Here is a 25,877-nt window from a genome sequence, read left to right as displayed (position 1 = left end):
CTATGGTTTCCTGTGTGAGGCGTTCTAGCCTGCGCAGATTGAGACGTCGCGGCGGCCTTGCTAGGCTACTGGAGGCTCCGGAGTGCGTCTCGCTGGTCGCGCGGTCGGCCATGGAGACCCTGCGCAAAGCGTTGGTCGTGGGCGCAGTGCTGGGCGTGGGGGCTGGCGTGGGCACCGCGCTCTTTGTCCTCGTGACCCCGGGAGAGCAGCAGAAGCAGGCGATGCTAAAGGTGTGAGCAGCTGGGAGGCCGAGATGGGGCGAGCGGGCGGAGAACCGCAGGCTGGTAGCCCGGACTACGAACCTCCCTTTCTGCCCGCAGGAGATGCCGGAGCAGGACCCGCAGCGCAGGGACGAGGTGGCCGGGACCAAAGAGCTACTTCTGGCCACTCTGCAGGAGGCCGTGGCCACGCAAGAGAACGTCGCCTGGAGAAAGAACTGGATGAGTGGCGGCGGCGGGAAGTCAGCCTGAGGCCAGACCTGCCCCCGTGCGCGCCGGGACCTCCGCTGCAGCGCAGGAGCCCGAGCCGGCCTTACTCCTCTGTGGGCCGGCGGGGAGTCCAGACACGCGCAGACCTCTTCGGGACCTGGGAAGCTGCCGCCGGGTGAGCACGTTCCCCCCCAAACCCTGCACTGACTGTGTTTTAACGTCCACGTCTTGGGCCAGGGCATCGGATGTGGCTAACTGAAGGAACCAATAAATCATGTTCCTCCATCCAGACAGTGAGCACTGCGGTTGGACGCCCATAAAAGCCTAGAGTGTTATGGGGGTCAGTGCTGCGGGCGAGCTTGAGTGCAGCTCCCGCCTGCCCCGCCCTTCATGTGACGCTGAAGCCCTATAGGCAGAGCGACCACGTTTTCAAAACACACGTCAGGTCACGTGGTTTGCGTGAGTGTACTTTCAGGGATAACCAAGTGATGTTCTTGAAATCGTTATCCTGGAAACTCTTGTGCAGTAAATACGCATAGAGGACACTCTGGGTGCCTGTCCTTCGAATGAGGTTGGAGAGGGGCTTCTAGCAATTAACAGGTGCCATAATGCCTTCTGTGACCTTAATTCGTGGTAGGAGCGGTAAAAGGGGTGTGCTTTGAGTCAGATCTTGTTTCAACTCCTCCATGTTTTTAATCTCTGAGCCTTAGTCCTGTTCCATAAAAGGTGATAATGGGCAGTTTCCTGGTGGTCCAGTGGCTAAGACTCTGTGCTCCCAATGCAGGGGGTCCTGGTTCGATCCCTGGTCAGGGAACTAGATCCCAGGTACTGCAACAGGAGTTTGCATGCCGCAACTAAGAGATCCCACATGTTGCAACGAAGATCCAGAGTGCTGCAACTAAGACCTGGTGCAGATAAATACATAAATAAATAAATGGTGACAATTATCTTGGGAGTTGTAAAAAGGTGAACTTAGGAATGTAAAGTGCAGTGCCAGGCACAGGGCAGCCTCTCACTAAATGCACTGGGGTTTTCCTCCCACAAGGTGTTCACTGCAGTGGCTTTCAATTTCTGAATCCGTCACAGGATCCATTGGCGATGCCACTGATGGGATGAGATAAAGCTATCAGTGGGGTGGCCGCCCTACAGCGAAGTCAACCATTTCACTCCCCTTTTGTCTATTTTATGTCCCGTGGTTCCAAACAAGATTGCAATTGATGGGGGATGGGGGGGCTGCTTGTATTAAATAAAGCCGGAACACACTAAATAAAGCTTGGTAACACTGAGGTGTAAACCCAGATATGAGCATTGGTGCAGTTTTCAGCTACTAGATGGTGAAGTCGTAAGCTGAGCACATTTGTCATGTGCGACCTTTACAGTTTACTTGTGGCCTCTTTCCTAGTCGGGGTATGAGAGGAGGGAGGTCAGCAGCTGTCTGAGGGAGCACGAGGATGAGGTGAGCAGCAGCAGCGCAAGGGGAGCTCGGCAGTTCAGAGCCTGAGCCCTAGAGTCACGCTCCCCAGAGATGTGTCCAGGTTCTGCTACTTGCTAGCTCTGTCAGTTTGGACAAGTCATGTGCTTTGGCGTCCCAATCTCTAAAATGGGATCATTGTACCTACAGCTAGATAATACTGCCTTCATATCTCAGTTAATACATACAAAGCACTTAAAACTGCGTGGTATATATTAAGTACTCATGCTTTTTAGTGCAGAAGAGATGCAGTTGTGAAGGTCACACTATGGCTCCTCTCACTGTGAATGGCCACTTTTTTTTTTTTTTTCTTCGGTACGCGGGCCTCTCACTGTTGTGGCCTCTCCCGTTGCGGAGCACAGGCTCCGGACGCGCAGGCTCAGCGGCCATGGCTCACGGGCCCAGCCGCTCCGCGGCATGTGGCATCTTCCCGGACCGGGCCACGAACCCGTGTCCCCTGCATCGGCAGGCGGACTCTCAACCACTGCGCCACCAGGGAAGCCCGAATGGCCACATTTTAAAAACTACCCTTCTAGTAGCTAATACTTAATTGGGGACTTACCAGGTGCCAGGCACGGTGCCAAAGCACCTTACGTCAGCATTACGTAAGCCCCCACAACCCCAATTAACAGGCACTATTATCCCTGTTTACTAAAGAAGAAACTAGGCTTAATTAAAGAAGTCAAGGCACATAGCTACTAAGGATTTCAGGCTTAGGTACTGCCTTACCCATAGGAGCAAAAGATGTTATCCAACGTACACCCCACACTCCAGCACCTCTCCCCTTCAACCTCCCAAGCAACTCATCAGACCCAGAGATTAGAAACAAGTCTCCCGTGGAAATTTAAGAGGAAGCATAGGGTCTGTTCTAAAAGCCTTCCTTTTGTCCCTCCCGGCCATTCAGGAAGGAGTCAGTCGCATACACAACTCAGAGGGTCTATTTATTAGGAAGGTAATGTCAGTGCTTTATCAAAGATGGAGAGGTCAGAGAAGGGTGGTGGGATGAAGGCCTCTCAGCCGGGACATTTCTTGGCCACAATGAGGACAGCAGAAGGCACAAGTCCTGAAGATGGAACGAAACAGGTTTGAACCAAAAGATCTGCTTTTTGCCCACCCTCCCCGGCCCCCCCAAATTCCTGGCCTCACACTATCTCCACAAAGTCCCTTCTTTGCATCCCTTCCTTTCTCGGGCATGTCCCCTATCCCCCTCCTGGTTTCAGGTCCCACGTGTCATACCCAGCTCCTGCAGAGGCCGCTCCATGTCAGCCTCTGAGAAGGCCCGCCGGGGGAAGCCACTAAGCAACTGCACAGGATCCTGGCCCCCTCCTAGCTCCTCCCCACGGTGGAGCTCCACATAGAGCCTCACAGCTGCCAGCTGTTCCCGTGCCCGGAATGTCTGGGTCAGTGAGCTCCCATCTGGCAGCCTGACCTGGAAGGCAAGACAGAAATACAGAATTGTGAGTGTCAAAACTGAGTGAAGTGCCCAGGTAAGGAAAAGGAAAAGAGCAAAGTTGGCTTCTCCTTCCTCTTAGAGAGACTGAAGCAGCATAATTACTATTTAAAGCAGCTAATGAACAAGCACTTAGGCTTGGCCTTACTGAACACTGAAGAGAGACTCCTAGCTCCCTCACAATTTAAGGAAAACAAAGACCAGATTACACAAAATATCTGGATAGGTACCACATCGTGCAAATAGCTGTATAATAAGCCAAAGGAAAATACGGTGAACAAGTAAGAAGTTAACTGCTGAATATGAAAGAGAGATAGATTTATATAAGACTAGGGCAAGTAAAATTTGATATCTTTCCTAAGAGCAGAGCAGGTAGGATTTCAAAAGTCATTTACAAAGATGGAAGAGGTTTGGCAAAGGGTACATAACTGAAAAAAGCTCTGGGCTGGGCTGGGTGCCTTACAAGCCAACAAAGGGTCCCAGGAGCAAGACAGGAATCAGAATCAGTACCTGTATGCGACACTGGTCATACTCTCGCTTCGTGGGAGGCTCCTTGCCGGGAGAGGAGGGAACGGGGCCTGGCTCTGTTGTTGGTGGGCATGGCTGAGAACCCCCATGACCACCATACTGGAGGACAAAGTTAAACAATCAGGCACTAAGCCCAACCCTTCCCTCTGAAGCTAGAAAAGGGGATTTACTAGTCCCCCTACTTCATGACCCTCAGTATGTACCCAATCACCTACCTTCTTGGCTCTCTCTGCTTTGTCCCTTTCGATCTTTTCTCGGACTCTTTGTCTGGAATGCAGACAGAACGAAAGTAGGTCAGACACTGACAAAGCAAATCTTGATTCCTTTCTCATCCCTTGGCCAACACCCCCAGCACCCAGACCTGGCTGCTAACTCTTCAGCCTTTTCCCTCCTCCGCTCCTCAGCAGCCCGGCGCATCTCATCTTCCTGTAGCCGCTGTCGGGCAGCTGACAACTCTTGCCCTTGTCTCCTGCGCTGCCGTTCCCGTTCCAGTGCCTCCCGCTCCTCTCTTTCTTCACGCTCCCGCTGCTTTTGGGCCACCAGCTCCAACATCCTGTATTGCAGAGAGGAAAGGGTTCAAGAGAAATGGACATAAATTGGGAGGGTGTGTTTATTAACAAGGGATTCAGAAAACAGAATCCGGGAACACAGGCCCAAACACCTCTGGGGAGAGGTGGAGGAGGAGCCTCAGAAATGGGAGCTTGTTCTTCGTACCTCTTAGTCTGTTCCTGTCTTTCCTCTTCAGTCAAAACGGGTTTGCTTTCTCCCACAACAGACTCAGGTCCTACAGACAAACAATCAGTATTATCACCCGTTCATCCTCCTCCTTAGGCCCTCCTGAATAATCACAGTGGGTCCCTCGATCAGGACTTTCAGGGCCACCTTGCTCAGTGGGTGTGGGTTCCCGTCCCAGGATATGTCCAAGGGGGGTCTCTAGTGGCTCGTCCACGTCTGGGTCGTCTTCATGCTCCATCAACCTGACAGGGAAAGTCAGGAGGGAAGTTAATGTTCAGGCTGCCCCTCGTAGGAGTCCCCAGCCACCTGCTACCCGGTCTGAGCGCTCACCAGTCCATCGCAGCCTCGATGCCCTGGTTCCCTGTGAGGGCCAGAGCCTTCTCCCTGGGGGCAGAAACACCGTGAATAGCGCCCACGAGCCATGGCGATGGTCAGGCTGGGGCGTAGAGCCTGAGGCCAGGCTGGGGTAAAGGCCCGGACAGGTCGGCGACCCCCGCGGACGGGTGTTAGGGGGCTCCCTTACGCGCGTCCCCTGGGGAAGCCCATCTCGATGAGACTCTCCAGAGCCGTCAGCTCCGCCATGACGCCGCCACCGCCGCTTCCGCGGGGACCTGGAAGGGACGAGAAGGCCGGAGAGGGTCAACGCGGGGCGTCCCCCGCCGGCGCGGAAACCCGCCCCCTACGGCCCCAACCGGACGCTCGCTCACTCACTGGCTCCAGACCGGCCCTGGACGCCGACGAGAAGAAAGCCTAGAGGAAGCGGAAGTGCCCGAATCTGTTTGGGTCACGTGGAGGCGGACGTGGACGGGTGCCGCAGAGAGCCAGAAAACACAGGCCTGGCCCGGCTGCCAGGACCTGGCGCTGAGGGGACAGGCGGGGCGTAGGAGTAGCGGCCCGGGAGGCAGCTCACACTCCCCCGCCCAAGCCCGGGTGCCCCGCAGCGGTGTAGAAGGGCGATGCCGCCGTGAAACCCTTGGGCGAATCAAGACAGCTCTCGATATGGCCCCTTAGCGCGACCGGTTGGAAAATTATTTAGCAGTGTTTATCAGGAGCCATAGAAATGTGCGCACCCTTTGACCTGCTCATCCTGTCCGGCAATTGAGCTATCCTCCGCGCTACTGCCAAAGGGATCTTTGCAAAACACAGTAACTGATCCTGTCATCAGCTCCCTGATTAAGATTTCTCCATGACACCTCAGTCACCGAGGACGAAACTTAAATGCTGGTAGTCTGGCTTCCTCCTACCCTTTCTTTTGTTAATGTCCCATCTGTAAAGTGAGGATAACAATAGCACCAACCTGAGGTGTCTGGCAAGACTACACTGTGTAAATGTTGGTAGTTGGTGCGGGTTCATCTCTCACCACTTGAGGGTAACTTGTGCAGATCGCAAAACTCTCCCTCCTCCCGGCCTTTGCACATACCCGTCCCTCTGTGTCTGGGATGTCCTGCCTTTTCTGTGGGCTTGGTTAACTCCCAGTCGTTTTTTCGGACTGGACCCTGGGTTTGCTTTCTTTTTTTTCTTTCCTTTTTTTTTTTTTTGGCCGCACGCATGTGGGATCTTACGTCCCCAGGGATCAAACCTGCGCCCCCTGCTGTGGAAGCGCGGAATCTTAACCACTGGACCACCAGGGAAGTCCCTGGGTGTGCTTTCCAAGGGAAGCCTGCCTTGACCATCCCCTCTCCATCTCCCAGCCCCGGTATTTACTCCATTAGCATTTGTCCCCGTAGTGTGTAGTCTTGTTGATTACTTAGCCCGCCGCCACTACCTAGGCTGTTAGGTCCCTTAAGTTAAAGCTCACTTTAAATGTTTTTTAGGAGGCAGAATAATAATAAGTTGCTGATATTGATAATATATGCACTAGAGAATTTTATATGGTTAATTCATATTTAATCATCACAAAAATCCATATGATGTAGATACTATTATTAGTCCCAGGAAACAGACACAGAAAGATGAGATAATTTACCGAAGGTCGCAGAGCTAGGATTCAAACCCATGCAGTGTGCGTGCTGGAACTGCTAGGCTGTGCTGCCTCTCTGCGGTGGAATGATCATCAGCTATGGAGTTGGGCAACTTGTATCGAGAAGTCCTAACTCACCTCCTTATTTGTACTGAATAGCTTCAAACCGTTTAGAACCTCAAACTTCTCATCTGTGAAAAGGTGACACCATCTCTTAGAACGACTGTGATAGAGATTAAGTACGAAAGCATGTAAAGCGTGTCTTTAATATTAAGACAGTCGGGAAGAAAAAGTACGGGGAAGAAAAAACAACAAAAAAGTGAGGTAGTAGGCCCTCATTATTTGTAAATGAATAAATGCTGAGAAATACAGGAATCAGATTAAAAAGACAAAGTATTCATGGCAATGTGGCGAGTGTATTCAAAATAACAAATGTGTTCTAAATTTATTCTAGAGTTCCAATAATAGAAGAATGATTAAATTGTATAGTACTACTTCTCTCACTTACTTCCAAGTAAGTACCCTATGGAAGTACACAAACATGTGAGGATACACAAACAAACAAGGATGTCCATAGCAAACGCTGAAGACAAATGTTCTAACAAAGAGCCAAGGCTCTTGCCAGTTAAGGAGCATCCTCCAGTGGAAAGTTATGCCTTTCACATAACTAAGGAGGCTGTGATTTACCAACAGGGAACATTGTCCATAATATATTGAATGAAAAAAATATATTTGCATTGCTTAGAGAAAAATTTGCTCTGCTACAGGCAATTACCTCTTGAGGAGGAGGGGAACTTTCATTTTATCCTCTTCAGTACTGAAATTTGTATGTGTTACTTTTATAATTTGAGGAAAGGTTATAAGATCAGTAAAAGTGAGGAATAAACTGTGTAGCAACTTCGACTTTTCTACATCCAGTTAATTTAAAAACTCGAAAGTATGTATACTACTCCGAAAAATCGGTGTGTGGACGAGGAACTGAAAAGGATCATGAAAATTGAAAATGTTTTCCTTTTACATCTCCTTTAATGTTGTTACAGTGAATATACAATAAACACAAATGCGGGAGGGGGAATCCTTTGCTATTATTGTATTATTATTATTATAATTTTACTAGCAAAACCGCAAGCTTGTCTCAGACAGCAGCTTGGGCAGTCCTTCTCTTCTCCACCCCATGTCAGTCATTTATTTCCACCCGCCTCAGACACAGGTAGATTCTAACTCAGTGCGCATCCTCACTATCTAAACAAAAAGGCAGAAGGAGAAGGAGTGGTCTCTAGCCCCAAACTCCCATACCGCAGCAGCTTATTCTCAAAACCCCACGGAAGCCACCCATAGTGGCAGGCCCTTTTGAGGCTGTACGACAGAAGTAGACTAACCGTAGCCAATGGGCCGAATCTGGCCAGGGCCTGACTTGTAAGGCCCAAGAGCTAAGAATGATGTTTACATTTTTAAATGGTTACATGGTTGTGTAAGAACTACATGATATCTTCGATTTTATCCCCTGGAACCACAAAGCCTAAATTATTCTGGTCCCTTAAGAAAAAATTTGCTGACCTTCTCTACTCCTAAACCTAAGCTCGGGGCAGAGTGGAAAGTCTGGGGCCTGAACCGACTCAGTGGGGACCCAGCGCCCGGCCTTCCATCCCGCCGTCTGTCGGGGGCCGCCACCTCCCCCGGAGCGGCGCCGGGCTTAGCTTGGCCGGAGAGGCCCCCGGGCGGCCTCAGAGTCCCGCGCCGCTCGGGCGGCCTCGGCGGGGGCAGCCCCAGCGCTCGCGCAGGCAGAAGTGCCAGACCAGGGCGGAGCAGCTGAGCAGGGCCAGCGCCGAGCCCACGCCCACGGCCCCGTGCAGCAGCGTGAGTGGCCTCGGCAGCACAGTCAGCCGGCCGCAGGGCCCGAAGGCGGGGCCGCCCGCGCCGTCGAGGCCCTCGGCCCCGGGCACGCTGCTCTCCCCGGCCGCGTTGGCGGCCACCACGCAGACGACGTATGCGCTCCCGGGCTTCAGGCCCTTCAGCTCCGCTCGGCGGACCGTCGAGTTGAGGGGAGGCCCCTTCTGCGGAGCCCCGGCGCCTTCCCAAAGCAGCAGCCAGTACTGGTGGACCGGGGAGAAGGGGGCGCACCAGTGCACCACGGCGCTGCCCGCCTCGGCCTCCATGCGCACTTCCCCCAGGCGTGGCGGGTCGGGCGGCTGTGTGGCGCTGGAGAGGCCAGGGCACAGGCACGTCGTCGGGCCGGCCCTCTGCAGCTCCTGGCAGGGCACCTGCAGGTGGCGGCAGCGGTCGTAGTCGCAGGGGACAGCCGGCAGAGGTGTCTCATCTTGCTCCTCTTCTTCCGCGTCTCCCGCCAAGGGCTGCGCTCTGGGAACCAAGGAGAAGGTGACAGCCAGGAGCCACAGAAGGCGGGGATTTCCCGGCATGGGGTCTGGAAGGGAAGGAGGGGGAAGGTGAAGGCCGGCCAGCCCTCACACCTTGCAGGCCCCCCTCCCTCAACAAAAGCTCTAGAGACAGGGAAACACGACCGAACGGGGACCGAGAGGAGAACAGGAAAGAGGTGGAAATGAGACAGTACACCCCTTTGTCATCCAACTTCTGAACAGCCTATGTGCTTGGTTTTGGGCGAAAAAGAATAAAATGGCGTCTGACCCGACAGAGAGAAGTGTGCGACCAGCAATGCGTGAAGCACGAGAAACAGTTAATGAATAAACTGAGTGCTGAGGGGAGAACAGGAGTAAATGATTTATGCAGTCTGGGGAAGGAAGGTGGGATAGTTCACAGCTGCCACCCAGAGAAACCATCTAAGTAAAATAAGTATCAATCAGTCAGTGACACATGCAGAAACCCAGAAAGGAGATGGAGGTGAGAAAGGAGAAGAGATGGGACACAGAGGCCCTGGAACCCTCCCTCCCCACCTATCAGTCCTTGTCCCTGCCTGCCCCCCACCTCCCTGGCTCACAAGCAGCGCCTTACCAGTGGGTAGGCCTTGATGCAGTGAGTAGCAGGCCGGGGGTCCTAAGAGGTCCCCAGGAGCACAGGCTGCGCAGTCAGGTTTTCTCAGTGTCTTCAACTGCAATTCTGTTTTGGCTCAAAGCTTTTATACCCCTCAACTGTGATGTCACCACCTGGCCCCCCTTCCCCTGCCCCCCTCCCCAGTGAGTGCCAAGAAGAGGGCTGGTCCCTTCAGAGGGCCTGAGTCACGGGGCCAGGGGTGGGGGAAGCCACATGCAGCGGTTTCAGCTGGAGGCCAGGATGCCTGGGTTCTGAAAGAGCAGTGGAATGTGGAAAGCAGCCAGGAGCTGAGAATCCAAAGGCTGAAGTCATGTGAGGGGGTGAGGAGGGGAACACACAGGACGGGGCCACCTGGCTGGTATCAGAGAGAAAAACAGCTGTGGACAGCATGGGGCCTGGGCTACAAAATGCTGTTTCAGTAAAAAATCATACCACATTCATGGCAGTCATTTCCTGTCTTCTGCCTCCCAATGGACTGAGGAAGGGAGGGGTACGGAGGCCAGAATGATGTATCCCAGCTTTCCAGACCCGCCCTATGCTATCCCCCTCCCCAGAGGGAGATGAGAGTCACATGGATGGAGTGGGCAGGTTTTCGCTCCTTGGACGTCCTAGGCTGATGAATGGAAACAGCTGTGCCTGAAATAGTCCGGGGTCTGGAGGTCTTCCCCATCGGTAGCCCCTGACAAGACAACCTCCTCCAATCGAGGTGGGGGATGCCTGGGGAACATCACGTTTTCAAATGGCCCTGAATCCAGTTCAGAGTCAGGGAGGCAGCTGGCATGAAGAGAGTTTATTGGGGGAGCCCCGGAAAGGGAAAGGGATCGGGGGGGGGGGAGAGGGCTGGAGTGTGGGGACTCTGCCCTATTCTCTTCAGGAACTAGAGCAAATGGGGCGCTGTCGGACAGTGCCTGTGGAGGGTTCAGAGCTGCCCACGGTTTCCGGGGCAAGGGCAGGGGCAGAAACAGGCAGGTTGGCCTCCGTCAGCAGAGCTGCATCTTCCCAGGAGCCTGAACCTGGGCCAGGGGAAGGAGAAACGAAATCCCAAATGGGAAATTCCAGACCAGGGGCTCCTGCCCCTACCCAACCCAATGTGGCCTTCTCCCTAGCCACAGGCCAACCCCAGTCCACCCAGGTCCCGCTGCAGAGTGCCCCTCACCGTCACTGGCCTCGGGCTCTAGCTCCTCCTCGCCACTCAGGGGCTGTTGATCTGGTTTCTCCTCCTCAGACAGCTGGCCTTCTGCAGCCCCAGGGGGAGGGCAGAGGTCAGTCTGGAGGAGGCTGAAGGGGAGGGCTGAGAGGAGTCAGGAAGGAGGTCGGGCTGCTGCACCTTACCTGGCTCCGAGGGATCTGCACGGCTCTCACGATCCTCTGTAATGGGTGACAGCTGAGTGGACTCCTCCTGGCCTTGGGGCCCTGTGCCTCCAAAGGGGGTAGAGGACAGGGCAGGGCTAGGGCAGCTGCGCCTGGATGGCAGTGCCAATTTCACCCCATTCAGCCTTTGCCTTGACCTTCAGCTTGGTATGTGAGCACCTAAAGCCTCATACTGGACGGCGCAGGAGCCTCCTCACCCAGCCCCCAGCCATCACCTTTACCTGGCTGATGGGCAGAGATCCTCCGCTGGACTTCCTTGTGGGACCTGTCTCTGTTTCGGATGTTTACCTGTAGGGGGGGAAACTCCTGAGCAGCAAGGACTGCCTTCCATCACCAGTGATCAGGGCCCTTCAGCCCCAGCCCCCAACGTGCTCCTGCCCACTCCCCAAAGAAGGATCGTGATGGGGAGAGGAAAGGGGTCCTTTGCGACCTGCAGAGAGAGGCGGTGTCGGGGCCAGATGCCCCGCCACACCCACTGCATGTAGCTGAACAGCACGATGACGCTGAGGAAGGTGAAGTTGCTGGCGACGCCAACGAAAGCGCAGGTCATCGGGAAGTTGTACAGCAGGTACCTGAAGCAGGAAGCAGAGACAGGAGGGGAGTAGCAGGTACCAGGGAGTACCAGCCTTCTCATTTCCCAGAAGTAACTTCTAGGGCGATTCGCCAGTTTGGCTAGAGCTGGGCTGCATCCCCTGCCTCCCACCCACTGAGCTGACGTGTTCAAGAGAGCAGTTCTCAAAAAAAAAAAGAGAGCAGTTCTCAACACTGACTGCACATGACCTTTCCCTGGGGTGCTTTCAAAAGGTCTGACGGCCTGGTATGACCCTAACAAATCCTGGTCTTGGGGTGGGGCCCAGGCATCAGTGTCTTTTAAAGTTCCCCAGGGACCTGATACGCTGACGTGCAGCCAGGGTTGAGAGTCTGTGGCCTAAGTAAAACCCGTAAAAGCCGGCGCCTCTGCTTAGGACCCTCTTCACTTAAGGACGGCCCCGCGAGAGCTGCCCAGGTCACGGCGGCGCTTCCCCACCTGAGCCCAGTGAAGTGGGCGTGGATGCGGAGGTAGGCTCCGTACAGCTGGACGCGCTTGCTGTGGATCTCGATGACGGCTCCGGTGGTCGGCACATACTGCGGGCGGGTGGGCAGTGGTGGCAGCACATCAGGCCAGGATCCTGCCGCTGTCACTCTTACCAGGCCAACCTGAGGCCCGCTTCCAGCCTCTACTGCTGTCCCTCCTGACCGAGCCCAGAAGCTCCTCAGGTAAAATCCTGGGCTCGTGGGGAGGGCTGTGTCCTAGTCCTCCTTCCCCCCTTACCGAGTTCTCCCTGTATTCTGGGTACAGCTCCACCTCCAGGACCTGCTTCTGCTCTGCAAAGCCAAACAGCAGGAGGCTAGAGAAGACCAGTGTGTCAAGCATCTGGAGCAGGTTTGAACGGTAATGCAGCATCACCTGCCAGGGCCAGGAGGGAGAGGCTGGAGAGGGGGGCCCGCCCCTCCACCACCCCGGAGCAGGCCAGGAAGGCTGCTGCTTCCCCGGTCCCTGCTCCCTCACTTTCACTTCCTACCACGCCCCCAAAACCCAAGTCTTGACCCAACCGTCGCAAACACTTGAATGACATCCCTGCCCTGCCCTAGCCGGCTGCGTGTCCCTATTCCAATACAACAAAGCCCCCTTTTCTAAGAAACCCTCCTAGGTGAAGCCCCACACTGTCTCTGATCTACCTTCCCCCCCAATGGTTCTATAATCCAGAACAGACTGTATGTTCCAGCGTGCCATCTGAAGCTCTTCCCGCATGTGGACATTCAGGGATTTGCTTCATGACATGGTTCTGTTGATAACTAAGAAGGGACTCTAACATTTACTGAACACCCACTATTTCCTCATTGAATCCAAACTAGTCTTGTCATGAGGGAGTTACTACTATATTCACTTATAGCACTTCATAACTAAGGGGTTAAGTAAATTGCCCCTCAGCTAGCATGTTTCTGAGTGAGGATTTGAGGCCAGGCTTGCCTGGCTCCACAGAAGCCCCCATTTTCAGGGTGGCTCTACTCTTCAGACTTTACCCCAAAGCTGGCCATGCTCATCAGATGTTAGGGGGTGTTTGTCTGGTGTGGTAAACTGACACCTCTTGCCTATCCTGATGTGTCTGTGACTTCAGAGCTGGGATGTTTTCTCCTGAAGCCCTACCCAGACAGTCTGACATCTGTCATCGTTCTCCACACCCTCCTAGACAGGCCAGGAAGGAACACTCACGGAGCGGGAAGAGGTGGAGATGATTCGGCCGCCTCTGGTGTAGCATGAAATGGTGACCAAGAACATGCCCAAATCTTGATTCACAGGAGACTCTGGCAGCTCAAGCTCTAAGGTAACGCGGTACGGCTGTCCATACATCAGCACCTGCCCAAGGTAGCCCCATCTCTTTAAAAAAATTTTTTTTAAATTGCGCTGCCCCATACCACCTCCCCCCCGTCCCCTCGAAACACTCTGCCACAACCCTCCGCTCTCTAAACAGGCCTCTCAATCTCTCTGGTCCCAAGAAAGTGCTGCCCCCTTCTGGTGGCTGGATCCCTCCCACTTCAGTATCCTGTCTGCTCTACCGAATCGCTCTATTCGAGAAAGGCTGTGTCACATTTCTCTTCCAAAAGTGAACCGTCACGTTGCCAACTGGGCCATCTGTGACTCAGGTCTCTCTGTCCCCGTGAGGCCATCCCCCCGGACCCAGCCTACCTTCACTTACATTATTAATTAACCGAGTGCCAGAAGTGCTCACCATCTCCCTAGCCAGCTGTCGCATAGTCACTGTCACTCAAGACCATCTTATGTCATTCTGGGTCCTTTATCTTGGTTCTGTTGGTAGAACCCTGAGACTCACACAGGAAGGCTTCTTCACTGGGATTAACCTCAAGAGGTTGAAGATGTGCCACCAAACATACCCTAGTTTTCCTGACTGTTCCTATGTTCCTCGAATCCTACATTCAGCTATGCTTGTCCTACGCGTGACCCCCTCAGGGTGATACATAAGGATCACAGCGGTGATGGTAAAGCTTCTGGTTTTAACCAAAGAGGGAGTGGATTAAAAAAAAAAAGAAGTTGAAAAAAACTTTCCCCTAACCCTAATAGTGTACTAGCTCCAAAATCTAGATATGGCTATGAGGGTACTTTGAGCATTTTATCCGTAGGGTAATAGCTGAAAAACCACTGATCGAAGTCTTTCTTTATACAGATTCTTATTTTCGGTCTGAATTACGTCTTGACAAAAATGGATTCCATGAGATTCCTACCCCCCTGTAGAGGCCAGATGAATCTAAGCTAGTTGCTTCACTGAATTCTTTGAAACATTAAAATAGGTAGTTCTCTGAGTGGGCAGGACGGAAACGGGGAGTGACTGCTAGGTAGTGGGTATGGGTTTCTTTCTGCGGTGATGAACATGTTCTAAAATTGATTGTGGTGATGGTTGCTCATCTCTGAATATACTAAAGACGACTGAACTGTACATTTTGAAGGGCGACTTGTACACTATGTGAATTATACCTCAATAAAGATTTATATATATATATATTTTTCTTTTTAAACCAGTAATTATGTCATCTCCTCCAAGGGCATCCACAAAATCTAATACCAGAATCTTGTGAATGAGTCCTGCCTTTGTTCGCATGTGTCTGCCTGATGGGCAGGTTCTCCCTCTCCTCCGTTCCCACGCAGCATTCACCCTTCCTTAAAAGGCCCACTTTGAGCCTCACCATCTCCATAGTCTCACACCTGTCTAATTCTTCACAAATTCTTCTGAAATGCAGAATCTGCATCTTTGCTACTTAATGCAATGCAAAGATTTCTGTCAATCCTGTGAGCTCCTTGAAAGCAGGACCACATCTTCTATTTCTAAACAAGGTGTTACACACAGAGAAGACCCATTATTTCATGCATTCACTCAAAAATGCTCACTAGAAATGAATGAAATGATCAATCTGCTTTAATTATCAGGGACTCGGGCCTCACCCTTCATCCTTCCATTCCTTCCTCATCCAGCAGCCTGGTACCCGATTGTTTTAGGCTCCTTGCGTCACCAACCATTATGATCTACAATGGGCAGCCACACAAATGCATGCAGCATCCCAGGTGCAAATGTACTGTGGCTTTGTTTCTATTCCCCTCTCAATATATTCCATTTATTATTATTATTAAGCCACAAAAACACATTGAACCAATGTTTTTACAGAACATTCTATAATAATCTCCAAGTTACTTTCCTGAGTAGCAGAACTAAAATGATAATCCTGTCTTGCAATGCCCAACATTCCACTTCACCAGTTTGTTTGTTTTTTTTTGGCCACACTGTGAAGCTGCCCCAGGGATTGAACCTGGATTCTCGGCAGTCAAAGTGTGGAGTCCTAACGACTGGACCGCCAGGGAATTCCCTTCCCCACTTCACCACTTTGAAATCTCCATTTGGGATCCACTCATCCCACCTGGTAAGCTTTCTGTATAGTGTTACCCTGGCAGTAAACTGGAAGATGTCACAGGAGACAGGATACACAGTCTCCCAGGTTATTTGTATTGTCAACCCCAGGGGGCCCCAGACTTTACAGCTTACACTCCTCCCTTCAGAGTGACCACTTATTTCTATCCTGTGTTTATCTTTAGGTCAGTATCCTCCCAAGTACAATTTTTGAAAAATCATTTTCAAATGGTGTTTAAACTCTTAATAAGTCTGATTTCTGATGACTTCTTATTACATTGCTGACAACTCAGAAAACTCTGGTGATCAGAAATGCTCCTGATCCTCCAGGATCCTTCTGAAGTGTTCTGGGATCCTACCCTTTTTCAGAGCCTCCAGCAGCTTGCCTAATAGAGAAGGATGCATTCCCATTCTGCATTCCCCAGGGTTTCCAGGTTTGTTGAAGGCATACTGGCATTTGGCCAGTCCTCTGGCACAGTACCCTTTGTAATGGCAGGTTACACATATCTGTCAACGGTTTCATAATTTAACATACTTTCAAAACTCTTGGGTGGATCCCATCCTAGTTCTGTGAGATAGCTGATCTGTTAATTTAGGTTCATTTAGATCTAAAATACACCTTATCTAGTAGATATGGCCTGGCTGAAACAATTTAAGAAGGAGGAAAGAATAATCCACACAATTCATTTGGACTTTAATTTTTCTTTAACCTCCCTTTTCCCTGAAAGCCTTCCTTTTAGTCTCTATTACTCGGTCTCTGACATCCAGGTCTTCCTCAAGCCTTCCTGTTTCAAGTCATCAAAGCTCTAATGAAACCTCTCTTCAGCTCCCGTACTCACCCGATCACGTCCACCCTTAGCCAGTGAGACATTGGCAACAGGGAAGGAGCAGAGTAAGGAGGCGGAGGAATCACAGTCGGTCCTAAATGAGAATGGGGATGATACTCTGCTAAGTTACAGAGTCTGCCTTACTTGTCCACACACCTCCTTGGCCCCTAGGGCTCCCTTTCCTATCCCCCATCCCTTCTCCCAGAATGGGCACGCTTCTCTGTTATAGAGACAGACGGAGAAGAAATGCAGCCAGGAGAGTCAAGACAACCGATTGAGTCTTTAATTCTCTTCCTGCTACTTCCATTTATTTCCTTTCATTAGAGCAGACATTCTTAAATGGGAACCTATGGACACTTAGTTGAATAGTTTCGGACTTAAGTCTTTCTAAAGACTCACCTGGGGAGCTGATAAAAATGCAAATCCCTGGGTCCCACTCCTCCGAATTCTGATTTAGGAATTCTGGTCTGGGGCCTAGTTTGAGAAAACTCCTCCAAAGGGAGCCACAGATGATCTTTAAGAGGCTCACGAACCCTTTGAATTGTAGGCAAAATTGCACATGGGCATATATATAGGTTTTTATGGCAGGAAGGGCCATAGCTTTCATAAGCTGAACCTGGGCCAGGGGCCAGGCCATCATGCCTCTTAAAAGTTTAAGCAGGGCTTCCCTGGTGGCGCAGTGGTTAGGAGTCCGCCTGCTAATGCAGGGGACACGGGTTCGAGCCCTGGTCCGGGAGGATCCCACATGCCGCGGAGCAACTGAGCCCGTGTGCCACAACTCCTGAGCCTGCGCTCTTGAGCCTGTAAGCCACAACTACTGAAGCCCGTGTGCCACAACTACTGAGGCTTGCGTGCCTAGATCCTGTGCTCCACAACAAGAGAAGCCACTGCAGTGGAAAGCCCTCGCACCGCAACGAAGAGTGGCCCCCGCTCGCTGCAACTAGAGAAAGCCAGCACACAGCAACGGAAGATCCAACACAGCCAATAAATAAATTAATTAATTAAAATAAAATAAATAAAAGTTTAAGCAGCTCTGCCTTAGAAATTACAGCTCATGACCACGGACTCAGGACAGGGAAAAAAAAACCAAAAAACTTTGGACCACTGATAATAGTGCCCTTGTCAGCACCTCTTGATTGGTCCTGTAGTCATTGTTAAAAGAAGGGGAGACGGGCTTCCCTGGTGGCGCAGTGGTTGAGAGTCCGCCTGCCAATGCAGGGGACGCGGGTTCGTGCCCCGGTCCGGGAAGATCCCACATGCTGCGGAGTGGCTGGGCCCGTGAGCCATGGCCGCTGAGCCTGCGCGTCCAGAGCCTGTGCTCCGCAACGGGAGAGGCCACAACAGTGAGAGGCCCGCGTACCGCAAAAAAAAAATAAAAATAAAATAAAAAAGAAGGAGAGGGAATTTGGCAGGGTCTGTAAAATGGGAAGGAATTGAGGCCCCAGGCAAGAAGTAGGGAAGTAGGACTCTGGGAGTTTATGCACCCAGACACCCTGTGTTTCCATAAATTCTCTTGCAGCAGACTATCCGGGAGTGGGAAGAAGTCATGTAAAAGGCAAACTACTGCTTTCCTAATACCTCCTCTACTGAAGGCCAGATTAGTTCTGAGATGACCCAAGGGGTTGGGTTGGCTCAAAAGTCTACAGTGGCCCTGAGAGAGGTCTGATCCAGCCTAAATTGAACTGACCCTCATAATGACAATCTAGGAGAGGGATTTTTTTTTTCTTCTTTTTAACCAGATTCCAGTAACCAGAGACAGGACTAGGACCCTAGAGCTCTACAAGCCCAGACCTGCCCCAACCTTGGGCTATAAATCAGTATAAGCACACTGGGCTCAAGTGTCTTCCTCTGTAAATAAGGGGGTTGACAATAAGCTCCAAGGGTCCTTGCAGCAATCCTCTCACTGGATTCCTCTACTTTGATAGAAGACCCCTCTCACCTGTAGTAGAAATGCACGGGGCTGAGGTGGCTGACTGTCGGCATGTAGGAATAGTAGAAGGAGCCATAGAGGAAGACAGACACCCAGAGCAGGAGCAGGATGGTACAGAAGAGCACCCCGAACTGCAGGAGCAGCTTGCGGGCACGGCCTGCCAGGACGTGGCCCATCTCCTGGGCCCACAGTAAGGCAGGTACTGGTGGGTCATTGACCATGATGGGGAGTGCAGGGGGTCTGGCCCCGGGTTCAGGCCTTGAGTTCCTAGGTGCTCTGCCACCTGGACGCCACCCCTGGCCATGGGATGAAGCAGCTGGTGGTTCCTGGAAAAAGACAGAGAAGGGGAAAGAATGGCTCTTTTCACGGGGGAGGTGGGGACAAAAAGGACAAGCTTACCGGACTGGCTTTGAGGAACCAGAGATAGCAAGACATAGCAAAGTCTTTGTTTCATATGGCCTTTCTCCAATTGATTGCGTTTCTCAGCCAATTATCCCTTCCTTTCCTCCACTGTGCTCTCTCCACCACCTGTGCTAGAGTTCCTCAGCTGAACCCATCCTCGGGTCACCTGATTCTGGGACAGCCACCTTGACGGGCATTCATAGTAATACGTAACATACAGAGGATGAGCACCTTAAAATTCTTCCAAGGCGGTTTTACACACACGATGACACGATTCCACACTGCGAGGTGGCTGCACGGAGAGCACGCGCGACTTGCCTAAGGTCGCACAGCCGGACTCAAAGCCAGCAACCTCAGCGCAGCCACAATTCCCTACCGAGCTTCTCCTCTCCTCCTGGAGCTGCAGTCGCTCTCAGACAGGGCCGCGCCCCACTCCGGGCAGGGCGTCCTACAGCCAACGGCCGCTCCCCGCCAGCTCCCTCTGGCTCGGCGGTGGGCGCAGCGCCCGGAGCCCCCACCCAACCGCAGCAACACAGAAACCTGCCAGCGGGCCGCCACAGGGATGCAGACTCACCAGCCGCGCACTAACCGGGCAACCGCGAGAAAGCACTTCCGCCTCCCGGGGAAGTCCCTCCCCCTCCCGGGGAAGTCCCTCCCCCTTTCGTCGGCCCCCTTTGTAGCACTGGGGGCGGGGCTCGTCTGGGGCGGGGCCCGGTACAGGGGGCGGGGCCTTCCGGGCCGCCAAGTTCCTACCTCCTCGCGCCCGGCGCTGTCCGTTCCTGCGGTCCGTTACCCTCCGGATACCAAAATCAAAGGGGACAGGCGCCTCCCTCCAGGCCCCAAGATATGCTCCAGATATGAGTCAGCAGGATCCCTCAGCCCGCCCCTCGAGGCCGCAATAACGGCCCTCCGCCCACACCTTCACTATCCGCCATTTAACCCCCGAAGAGGGGGAGAGGCGGGCATCCAGCTGGCGCTGATTTTCATTGCCCACAGCTCCTTGGATCCGTGGGCTTCCAAGGCAGAGAGCATTCGCCCCGAGAACGTTGCAATCTGCGGGTACCTGTGCATCTTGCGCGTTGCGCCAGCGGGCTGGCTGTCCCCTATTCACAAGAGCGGTAGCATTTCAGGCCCGTGTTTTGTCTCCAGCTTTTACGATGCGTGATCGACCTCCTCCGACCCTAACTAGACTTTCCCTCAGAGTCCCCACAGCGCATTATCTAGACTAGGTTTTGGCGGGTGGCATTTCTATTTTGTATATGTCTATTCACCCCAAATAAGATCCCTCAGAAGGATCAGTGTTGTGTACATCTTTGCGTACATCTCACAGCACCAAGCACAACACTGCAGACGTGGGAGGCAATCTCAAGCCAATACACACACACACCCAGGTAGCCCATCTATTTCCAGAAACACCCACCGACTCTCCCCTCTACCTCGTCTTTGTCCGATTCTTTGATCTGATCTCTGCATGCCACTCTTTCCCCAGCTGCTCCTTCTTCTCTTTGGTCTGCCATTTCTTTAGACATCTTCCTGATGGACCTCGCTGCCCCTGGATCTTCTGCTCGAGTACTTGTAGCTAGAACGTTAAAGTGGTGATCTAGAAGCTGATACCTGTAGCTCATCACATTTTCCAGGATATGGGGAATGGAGGGCCCCTGGGAGAGAAGTGAAGATTCAGGTGTTAAATGCTGTGTCAGAGTAGAGGGAGGAGGGATGGAGGGGGCGACTGCCCAGCTGATGTCAGATTTTCAAATGAGCAGGGTCTCACGCAGTCAGTACTGACTCCACTGCAGGGGCTGTCACAGGTCCAGACCACCCCATTTGAGGGGGGAATCTACCTGGGACTCAGCTACTTCCAGCTCCTTTGAGGAGGTCTCTAGCCCAGACTTTGAATGCCTGCAATGGGGGAGGGGCAGGTAGTGAGACAGTAACAGTGGGGGCGTGCACAGGGGCTGCAGGCAGCAGCCAGGCTCCCCCACTGGCCAGACAGTTGGTATGTGCCAGGATCTGAGCAGCTCCTTCTAGCATCCTTCATCTTTCAGGTAACAGCCAGTGCTGGAGCTGCAAAAACTGGGACCAGCCCTCCACTGGCCTCTGACTTGACCCTCCCCAGTGGCCTTGTGCTGCTGCGTCAGATATTCTCAGCTGCAACTCCCTGCAAGGTGGGGCACCCATCTCAGGCAGAAGGTTTTGGTGCACCCCACGATCCTTCTCCCCAGGACTGTCGCTGCCCGTGGCCTCAGGTGAGTAGCGAGCATCCTGCTTTTCTCCCTTTGGGGCTCAAGGGGGCAGGTGGGGGTTCAGTACTCTCATTAGGGTGGGCCTCTTTCTAGTTGTGGTTTTCAGAGCTGGGAACACACATAACTTGAGGGCTCGGAAGCCGTAGATCATTTATATGTTTAATGATCTGTGGCCCAGGCCATGTAGGAGTTTGGGGAGCATCTCATCCCACTTCTCCATTTCCTTAGCTGAGGAAGACAGGAATGGGAAAGACCACGGAGGTTGGGGATAAGAGGGGAATAAAATATTGGGGCATATGACCCGGCCTTGTAAAGGTTGATGAGGAGTAAGCACAGAGGGGGGCCTTCAGCTGAGATTGTGCAGGGCCCCCTATCATGCTCTGAGCTCTCTTCTCCAGGATGAAAGGGGAGACCCCTGTGAACAGCACTATGAGTATTGGGCAAGCCCGCAAGATGGTGGAACAGCTTAAGATTGAAGCCAGCTTGTGCCGGATAAAGGTGGGTGGGGCCCTGGATCCCATTAGTTGGCAGCCTGTATCGTAGGTTCCCAAACCTCAGGATAAGAGATGCTTTCTTTCATTGACTCCTTGAGATCACAGGAGGAGTCTTGGGATCTGTAAGGAGAGCTGGCCCCAGGTCTCTGTGGGTGATGAGGGAAGAGAAGACTGTCTTAGGGAGCCCTAGAGACGGCAAAAGATTTTCCATTTGGGGAGGGAGGCTGCAGTCCATTTCAGGGTTTCTGGCTAACAGTTCCCCTCCTGGCTGTGCCCCAGGTGTCCAAGGCAGCAGCAGACCTGATGACTTATTGTGATGCCCACGCCTGTGAGGATCCCCTCATCACCCCTGTGCCCACTTCGGAGAACCCTTTCCGGGAGAAGAAATTCTTCTGTGCCCTCCTTTGAGCTGCCCTGTCCCTCCTCACAACTCTTCACCTTTCCCTCTCCCGGACCCTTCCTCTTTATGTCAGGAACTGTGGTGAGCCCACTAGGGTCCCTGCATCCCATCCGTAGCCCTTTCCCAACCCTGTGAGGTTAGCTGAAGCACAAGGCCCTCCCTCACCTATCTGCCGACCCCATTTCCTCGCCCACTGAGGCGGACCCAAAGCACCCCATGACTCGGGGCACCCTTAGCTCCACCCACAGAAGGGCTGTCAGACTCTGCCAGCGTCCTGCCCGCTTCCCTCTGTGACCCGCTCAGACAATGGAGAGAGGGATGGGCTGGGTGCTGGCTCTCAGTCTCACCTGGAACTATTGGAAGTGTAAAGCCATTTGAAGAATAAAGTCATCCAGAGTCTCAGAGGACAGTTCCTGTGTTACCGTTCTTGGGGGATAGGATCATCAGTCAATAGATTTGGGAGTGGGTGCGGCAGGTGGAAAAGCTTGCCATAACCAGGGAACAGGGCCAGTCAAAGCGGGTTAGACATTGTCTAGGATCGGAGATCCACCGGCTTAGGGTGGATGGCGGGCATGAGAGAACGTCTCAAGTGGAAGAATTAAGTTACAGACAGACACTCAGAGGCTACGGAGAGCGCACACACACACACACACACACACACACGAGTGCAATGAAGACAAGTGAAAATGAAAACAGACCTAACGGGGTGGACTTAGGGAGGGCTTCCGAAGGGCACTCGCAGACAGGAGGTACCCAGTGAGAGGGGAGGAGCTTGGTTCCAGTTCCTGGGAAGGGGCCGTTTTACTTCTAAGATGGCGACGCCCACAGCAGGTCTCCGTTCAAGATGGCCGCCGCCAAGGGGATCCGCACCAATATGGCCGCCGCATGTCACAGCGTTTCACCGTACAGGGCTTCTCGGCTGGGCCCATACTTAAAATGGCGGCCCCAGGCATCCAGAGTTCTCAATATGGTCCCTTCCGTGCTCATCTGTCTCAAAATGGCTGCTCCTTCCCTCGTCAACTCGATACCCACTCCTACCCACCCCGGAGGCCGGAAGCCGACGTCCACCCGATCCAGGTGAAGGCACACTGGTGGCTATAGCCAAGGATCATGGGACAAGGGGGTCCCAGCAAGCACGCTTGCAGTAGGCGCCGGTCGCGTGGAACTTATGAGAGAACCTAGGTCTCTGTTATCTTGCCTAGTAGAGACTCCCTTGGAGCGGAAACGTAAGTGTGAGGACAATGCCCGGCGCCGTTCGGCTCGGGGCGCTGTTCCTTGGTCGCTTCCTGTTCTCCCTAGGAGTTGGATAAGCCCTTAGTTGTTCAGTTTGGGCTTCCTGTTAGAACTGGGGCTTGCTGTTCTCCCACTTCCCATTCAGGCCCCTTCTGTCACATCCGCCAGGAGCAGTGTCCCCGCCCCTGGTGCGCCTACCACCCCTAGTAGTGGTCCAGCAAGCTGCCCGGCCAGAGGTTTGTCTCACGAGCGCCTCCCGGACTCAAACTTGGCGGAGGTTTATAAAGCCCCAGCATACCTTTCCAGAAGCCGTTACCTTCCAAGGGAAAGAAAGACACATACGGAGGTGGGACCAGGGCCAAGGCAGAGAAAGTAAGTCTCAGGAGGTCTGCTCCTCATGGGTTGTCAAGATTCCCCACCCCCTACCCAGTGACACATGCTTCCCGGGGCAAGCCTGGGTCATGCTTTGTCCTGGGATACACTTGCGGGTAGGGTCGGCTGCCGGAGGCTGCCTTGCAGAAGGGGGTGACCTATATTAGAGACAGCACATCGCCCCCAGCTTCCCCACACCTTCACACAGGAAGACAGCAGGGGAGGGGGACAAAGAGGAAACCAAAGGAATAAAGGGGGTTCTACCAGGAACTGAACTTAAGTTTCCTATGGACGTCTCCACAGGCTCCAGGAGTACCCAGTGAACTTGAGGCACCTTCAGGAATAGCAGCTTCCCCGCTGTTGATGAATTCCTGAGCCCTAATACGCCCTGGAGATATTTAATTCCCTCATCCTGGAGAGGAAGAAACCAAGGAAAGTAACCTGGCTGCCCTCCTGAAGTGGGGACCTACCCCCATTCTGTTCAGGAGCCTGCTTAGTTCTTAGTGCCCGTTGACTCCTCTAAGGATCAAGTCTGTTTAATCCCTGCATCCTGTCAGTGTCTGGCATATGACAGGCATTCAGATATCCAACGATTGTACTATACATGCTTAAATGGCAAGCAGGGCATAGAAAGCACTAAAAGAATCTTTCTCTTTTCCTAAGGTATTACAGTGTTGGGCAAATTCCAGAGGGGTAAGTGAAAATGCCCACATCAGCTCAGACTTGGTAAGAAGTCAGAAGTGCTCAATAAATGTAATCTTGATATTAGGTTATTTAAAAAAAAAAAAAAAGCAACCTCTGCTCAGTTTTTCTACACATTCAATTTTCATACTCATCAGATTAGGGGTGAATGGCTGCAGCCCTTGCTGGGGGCAAAGGGGGGTGTCTAGAGGTTACTAGAGACAAGGCATGAGCTATAAATAACCATTTTAAATTATTAGCTGTAACACTGAGTAACTTTAAATACCCTAGAGAATGGGCAGACACTGAAATCAAGGATAGCCTTTGGGCCCAAAGCTGTAAGCCCCTGGGGTGGGAATCTCTATCATGTACAGTGGGAGGAGTTAGAGCAGTAACTATACCTGGGTCACCACTACTTCAAAACACTAGATGTCATAAGCCTGTGGGAGCCCAGCCTTAATAAGTCCTTGACCATTTATCAGAAGTTACAATCAATATCCGTTCGGCGCTAGTAATGCAGTAGTGCTTTTGTCAAAGTTACCTTCTCATTCTACATAGTCACTAGGAAAGAATCCCCATCAAACCTCTTCTGTTGAATAAGTAGGCTTTTCCTCTTATGTGGTAATTACGAATAACCTTAATCTGGCTCCTAAATGGAACCCTACATTTAACTTCAAGCATCCAACTGGTTTTAGTATAGGCCAAATACACAGAGGTCATGGTTATCATTTATTTTCTGCTACTCCAACGGCTCAAGCAAGCACTTAAGTAAGCCAACAAACCCCGAGTGACCCCGAGTGAAGGTATGGCTGGTTCCCAAGTGAAAGCATGGCAGAATAGGAAGGGAGAAAAGCCATGAAAGAGGAAAGCCAACCTTGGTTGGAACCCAGTACAACTTGAGGAGCAGCATCAGAAATAAAGCCCCCAATGACACACTCTACCCAGTCAGTGCAGCGACAGGAGAGAGGGTGAATTCAATCCAAATGGTTATTTATTCTAAAACTGGAAGCTACCGTGCCTACATTTTTGCCATAATGTTGTAATGAGAACAGGGGAGGAAAAAGTTACAGATGTAAACAATGACACAGTTACATTTTTTTTAAATGGTAAAACCCTTTTTTACTGGCCACTTCCAAGAATGCTTTACAGGTTGTGCAATAACATTTACAGGCTCCATGTGGTGTTTGTTTTTCTCACAAGCTTTTCCATCTACAACTACAACAGACGTCTGATAAAACACTAAACAAGTCTTCTAAGGAAAACAAGGGTAGGGATCCCGCCTGTTAATCCACATTTTCCCCCTTAACATTGTTTTTTCATAATAAAAAAAGACAGAAACAAAACCCAGACATCTACTGTTGTTGCGAGTGATCTCTTGGACTAAACCGACAAGGACGTGGCAGTTTCACTCTCCACCCACCTAGAAAAAGCTTTTTTTTTAAAAAAAAATGACTTTCTAGTGTCAAAAATTAACAGCAAGTACCTCCCCTCCCCCCAAAAAACCCAAAGCGGCTTAAGCTTTGTCCCCCTGGTCCTGAGGGCCTAGCATCCCCGAACTGTGTTGTAGACTATAAAAAGATGCTATTTGCTGGAGAACTAAACGTTTGAATAGGGGTGGCAGCTTCTGCCTCAGAGTCAATTTTCTGTTATAATCTTGCCCTAAGGGAATCTCTTTAGGCTCCAGTTTCTACCTCCTCCTTTTTACCTCCCTGACACTATGAGCAAAACTTTCTCAAAAACTCCCCTTAATGATAATAAAAAGTTAGTGGGTTACAGAAAAATTCATGCAATCACTTCACCCACTGCCACACACAAATCCATTTGACGGCACCACAGAAAAAGCAGGTGCCCAGAGAAAGGACATCATTTTGAGCAAGCAAACGTATTGC

The 25,877-nt window shown here is 52.1% G+C and overlaps 5 protein-coding genes across 14 annotated transcripts; 2 read left to right on the top strand and 3 right to left on the bottom strand.

The window, feature by feature from the left end:
- Nucleotides 1–2: 2 nt before the first annotated feature.
- On the top strand, nt 3–2,023 carry UQCC3 (ubiquinol-cytochrome c reductase complex assembly factor 3; the record flags this gene model as incomplete). Its single annotated transcript, XM_079928211.1, has 2 exons — nt 3–230; nt 321–2,023. The coding sequence occupies 2 exons, from the start codon at nt 3–5 to the stop codon at nt 468–470; spliced, it is 378 nt and encodes a 125-aa protein (XP_079784337.1). The 3' UTR covers nt 471–2,023.
- A 649-nt stretch (nt 2,024–2,672) lies between these two features.
- UBXN1 (UBX domain protein 1) lies at nt 2,673–5,391 on the bottom strand. The gene is made up of 10 exons (XM_079929823.1): nt 5,324–5,391; nt 5,136–5,223; nt 4,943–4,996; nt 4,760–4,854; nt 4,592–4,661; nt 4,239–4,430; nt 4,093–4,144; nt 3,860–3,976; nt 3,136–3,328; nt 2,673–2,962 (listed from the first exon to the last, which is right to left on the bottom strand). The coding sequence occupies exons 2-10, from the start codon at nt 5,192–5,194 to the stop codon at nt 2,913–2,915; spliced, it is 882 nt and encodes a 293-aa protein (XP_079785949.1). The 5' UTR covers nt 5,195–5,223; nt 5,324–5,391; the 3' UTR covers nt 2,673–2,912.
- Nucleotides 5,392–7,071: 1,680 nt separating this feature from the next.
- Nucleotides 7,072–10,060, bottom strand: LRRN4CL (LRRN4 C-terminal like). Of its 2 annotated transcripts, none has more exons than XM_079930545.1 (2): nt 10,011–10,060; nt 7,072–8,994 (listed from the first exon to the last, which is right to left on the bottom strand). In XM_079930545.1, the coding sequence occupies exon 2, from the start codon at nt 8,987–8,989 to the stop codon at nt 8,297–8,299; it is 693 nt and encodes a 230-aa protein (XP_079786671.1). In that variant the 5' UTR covers nt 8,990–8,994; nt 10,011–10,060; the 3' UTR covers nt 7,072–8,296. The 2 variants fall into 2 exon arrangements, with proteins under 2 accessions (XP_079786671.1, XP_079786670.1); XM_079930544.1 differs by lacking the exon at nt 10,011–10,060 and adding an exon at nt 9,540–9,677.
- Nucleotides 10,061–10,438: 378 nt separating this feature from the next.
- On the bottom strand, nt 10,439–22,764 carry BSCL2 (BSCL2 lipid droplet biogenesis associated, seipin). Of its 8 annotated transcripts, none has more exons than XM_079930537.1 (12): nt 22,050–22,764; nt 20,002–20,223; nt 18,173–18,489; nt 16,246–16,327; nt 13,204–13,347; nt 12,262–12,396; nt 11,977–12,074; nt 11,380–11,521; nt 11,171–11,237; nt 10,911–10,997; nt 10,735–10,815; nt 10,439–10,591 (listed from the first exon to the last, which is right to left on the bottom strand). In XM_079930537.1, the coding sequence occupies exons 2-12, from the start codon at nt 20,188–20,190 to the stop codon at nt 10,449–10,451; spliced, it is 1,485 nt and encodes a 494-aa protein (XP_079786663.1). In that variant the 5' UTR covers nt 20,191–20,223; nt 22,050–22,764; the 3' UTR covers nt 10,439–10,448. The 8 variants fall into 8 exon arrangements, with proteins under 8 accessions (XP_079786663.1, XP_079786664.1, XP_079786661.1 ...); XM_079930538.1 differs by having other exon boundaries at nt 10,911–10,991; XM_079930535.1 differs by having other exon boundaries at nt 10,911–11,001; nt 11,172–11,237.
- Nucleotides 19,396–21,881, top strand: GNG3 (G protein subunit gamma 3). 2 transcript variants are annotated; one of them, XM_079930546.1, is made up of 4 exons: nt 19,396–19,624; nt 20,611–20,811; nt 21,207–21,306; nt 21,582–21,881. In XM_079930546.1, the coding sequence occupies exons 3-4, from the start codon at nt 21,208–21,210 to the stop codon at nt 21,708–21,710; spliced, it is 228 nt and encodes a 75-aa protein (XP_079786672.1). In that variant the 5' UTR covers nt 19,396–19,624; nt 20,611–20,811; nt 21,207; the 3' UTR covers nt 21,711–21,881. The 2 variants fall into 2 exon arrangements, 1 of the variants encoding a protein (XP_079786672.1); XR_013829573.1 differs by lacking the exons at nt 19,396–19,624; nt 21,207–21,306; nt 21,582–21,881 and adding an exon at nt 19,870–19,956 and having other exon boundaries at nt 20,611–20,843.
- Nucleotides 22,765–25,877: the final 3,113 nt, after the last annotated feature.

The sequence above is a fragment of the Stenella coeruleoalba genome (genome assembly GCF_951394435.1).
Source record: "Stenella coeruleoalba genome assembly, chromosome: 8".
Taxonomy (NCBI): Eukaryota; Metazoa; Chordata; class Mammalia; order Artiodactyla; family Delphinidae; genus Stenella; species Stenella coeruleoalba.
The sequence above is the reverse complement of the archived record's forward strand: the minus strand, read 5'-3'. Positions and strand labels throughout refer to the sequence as shown.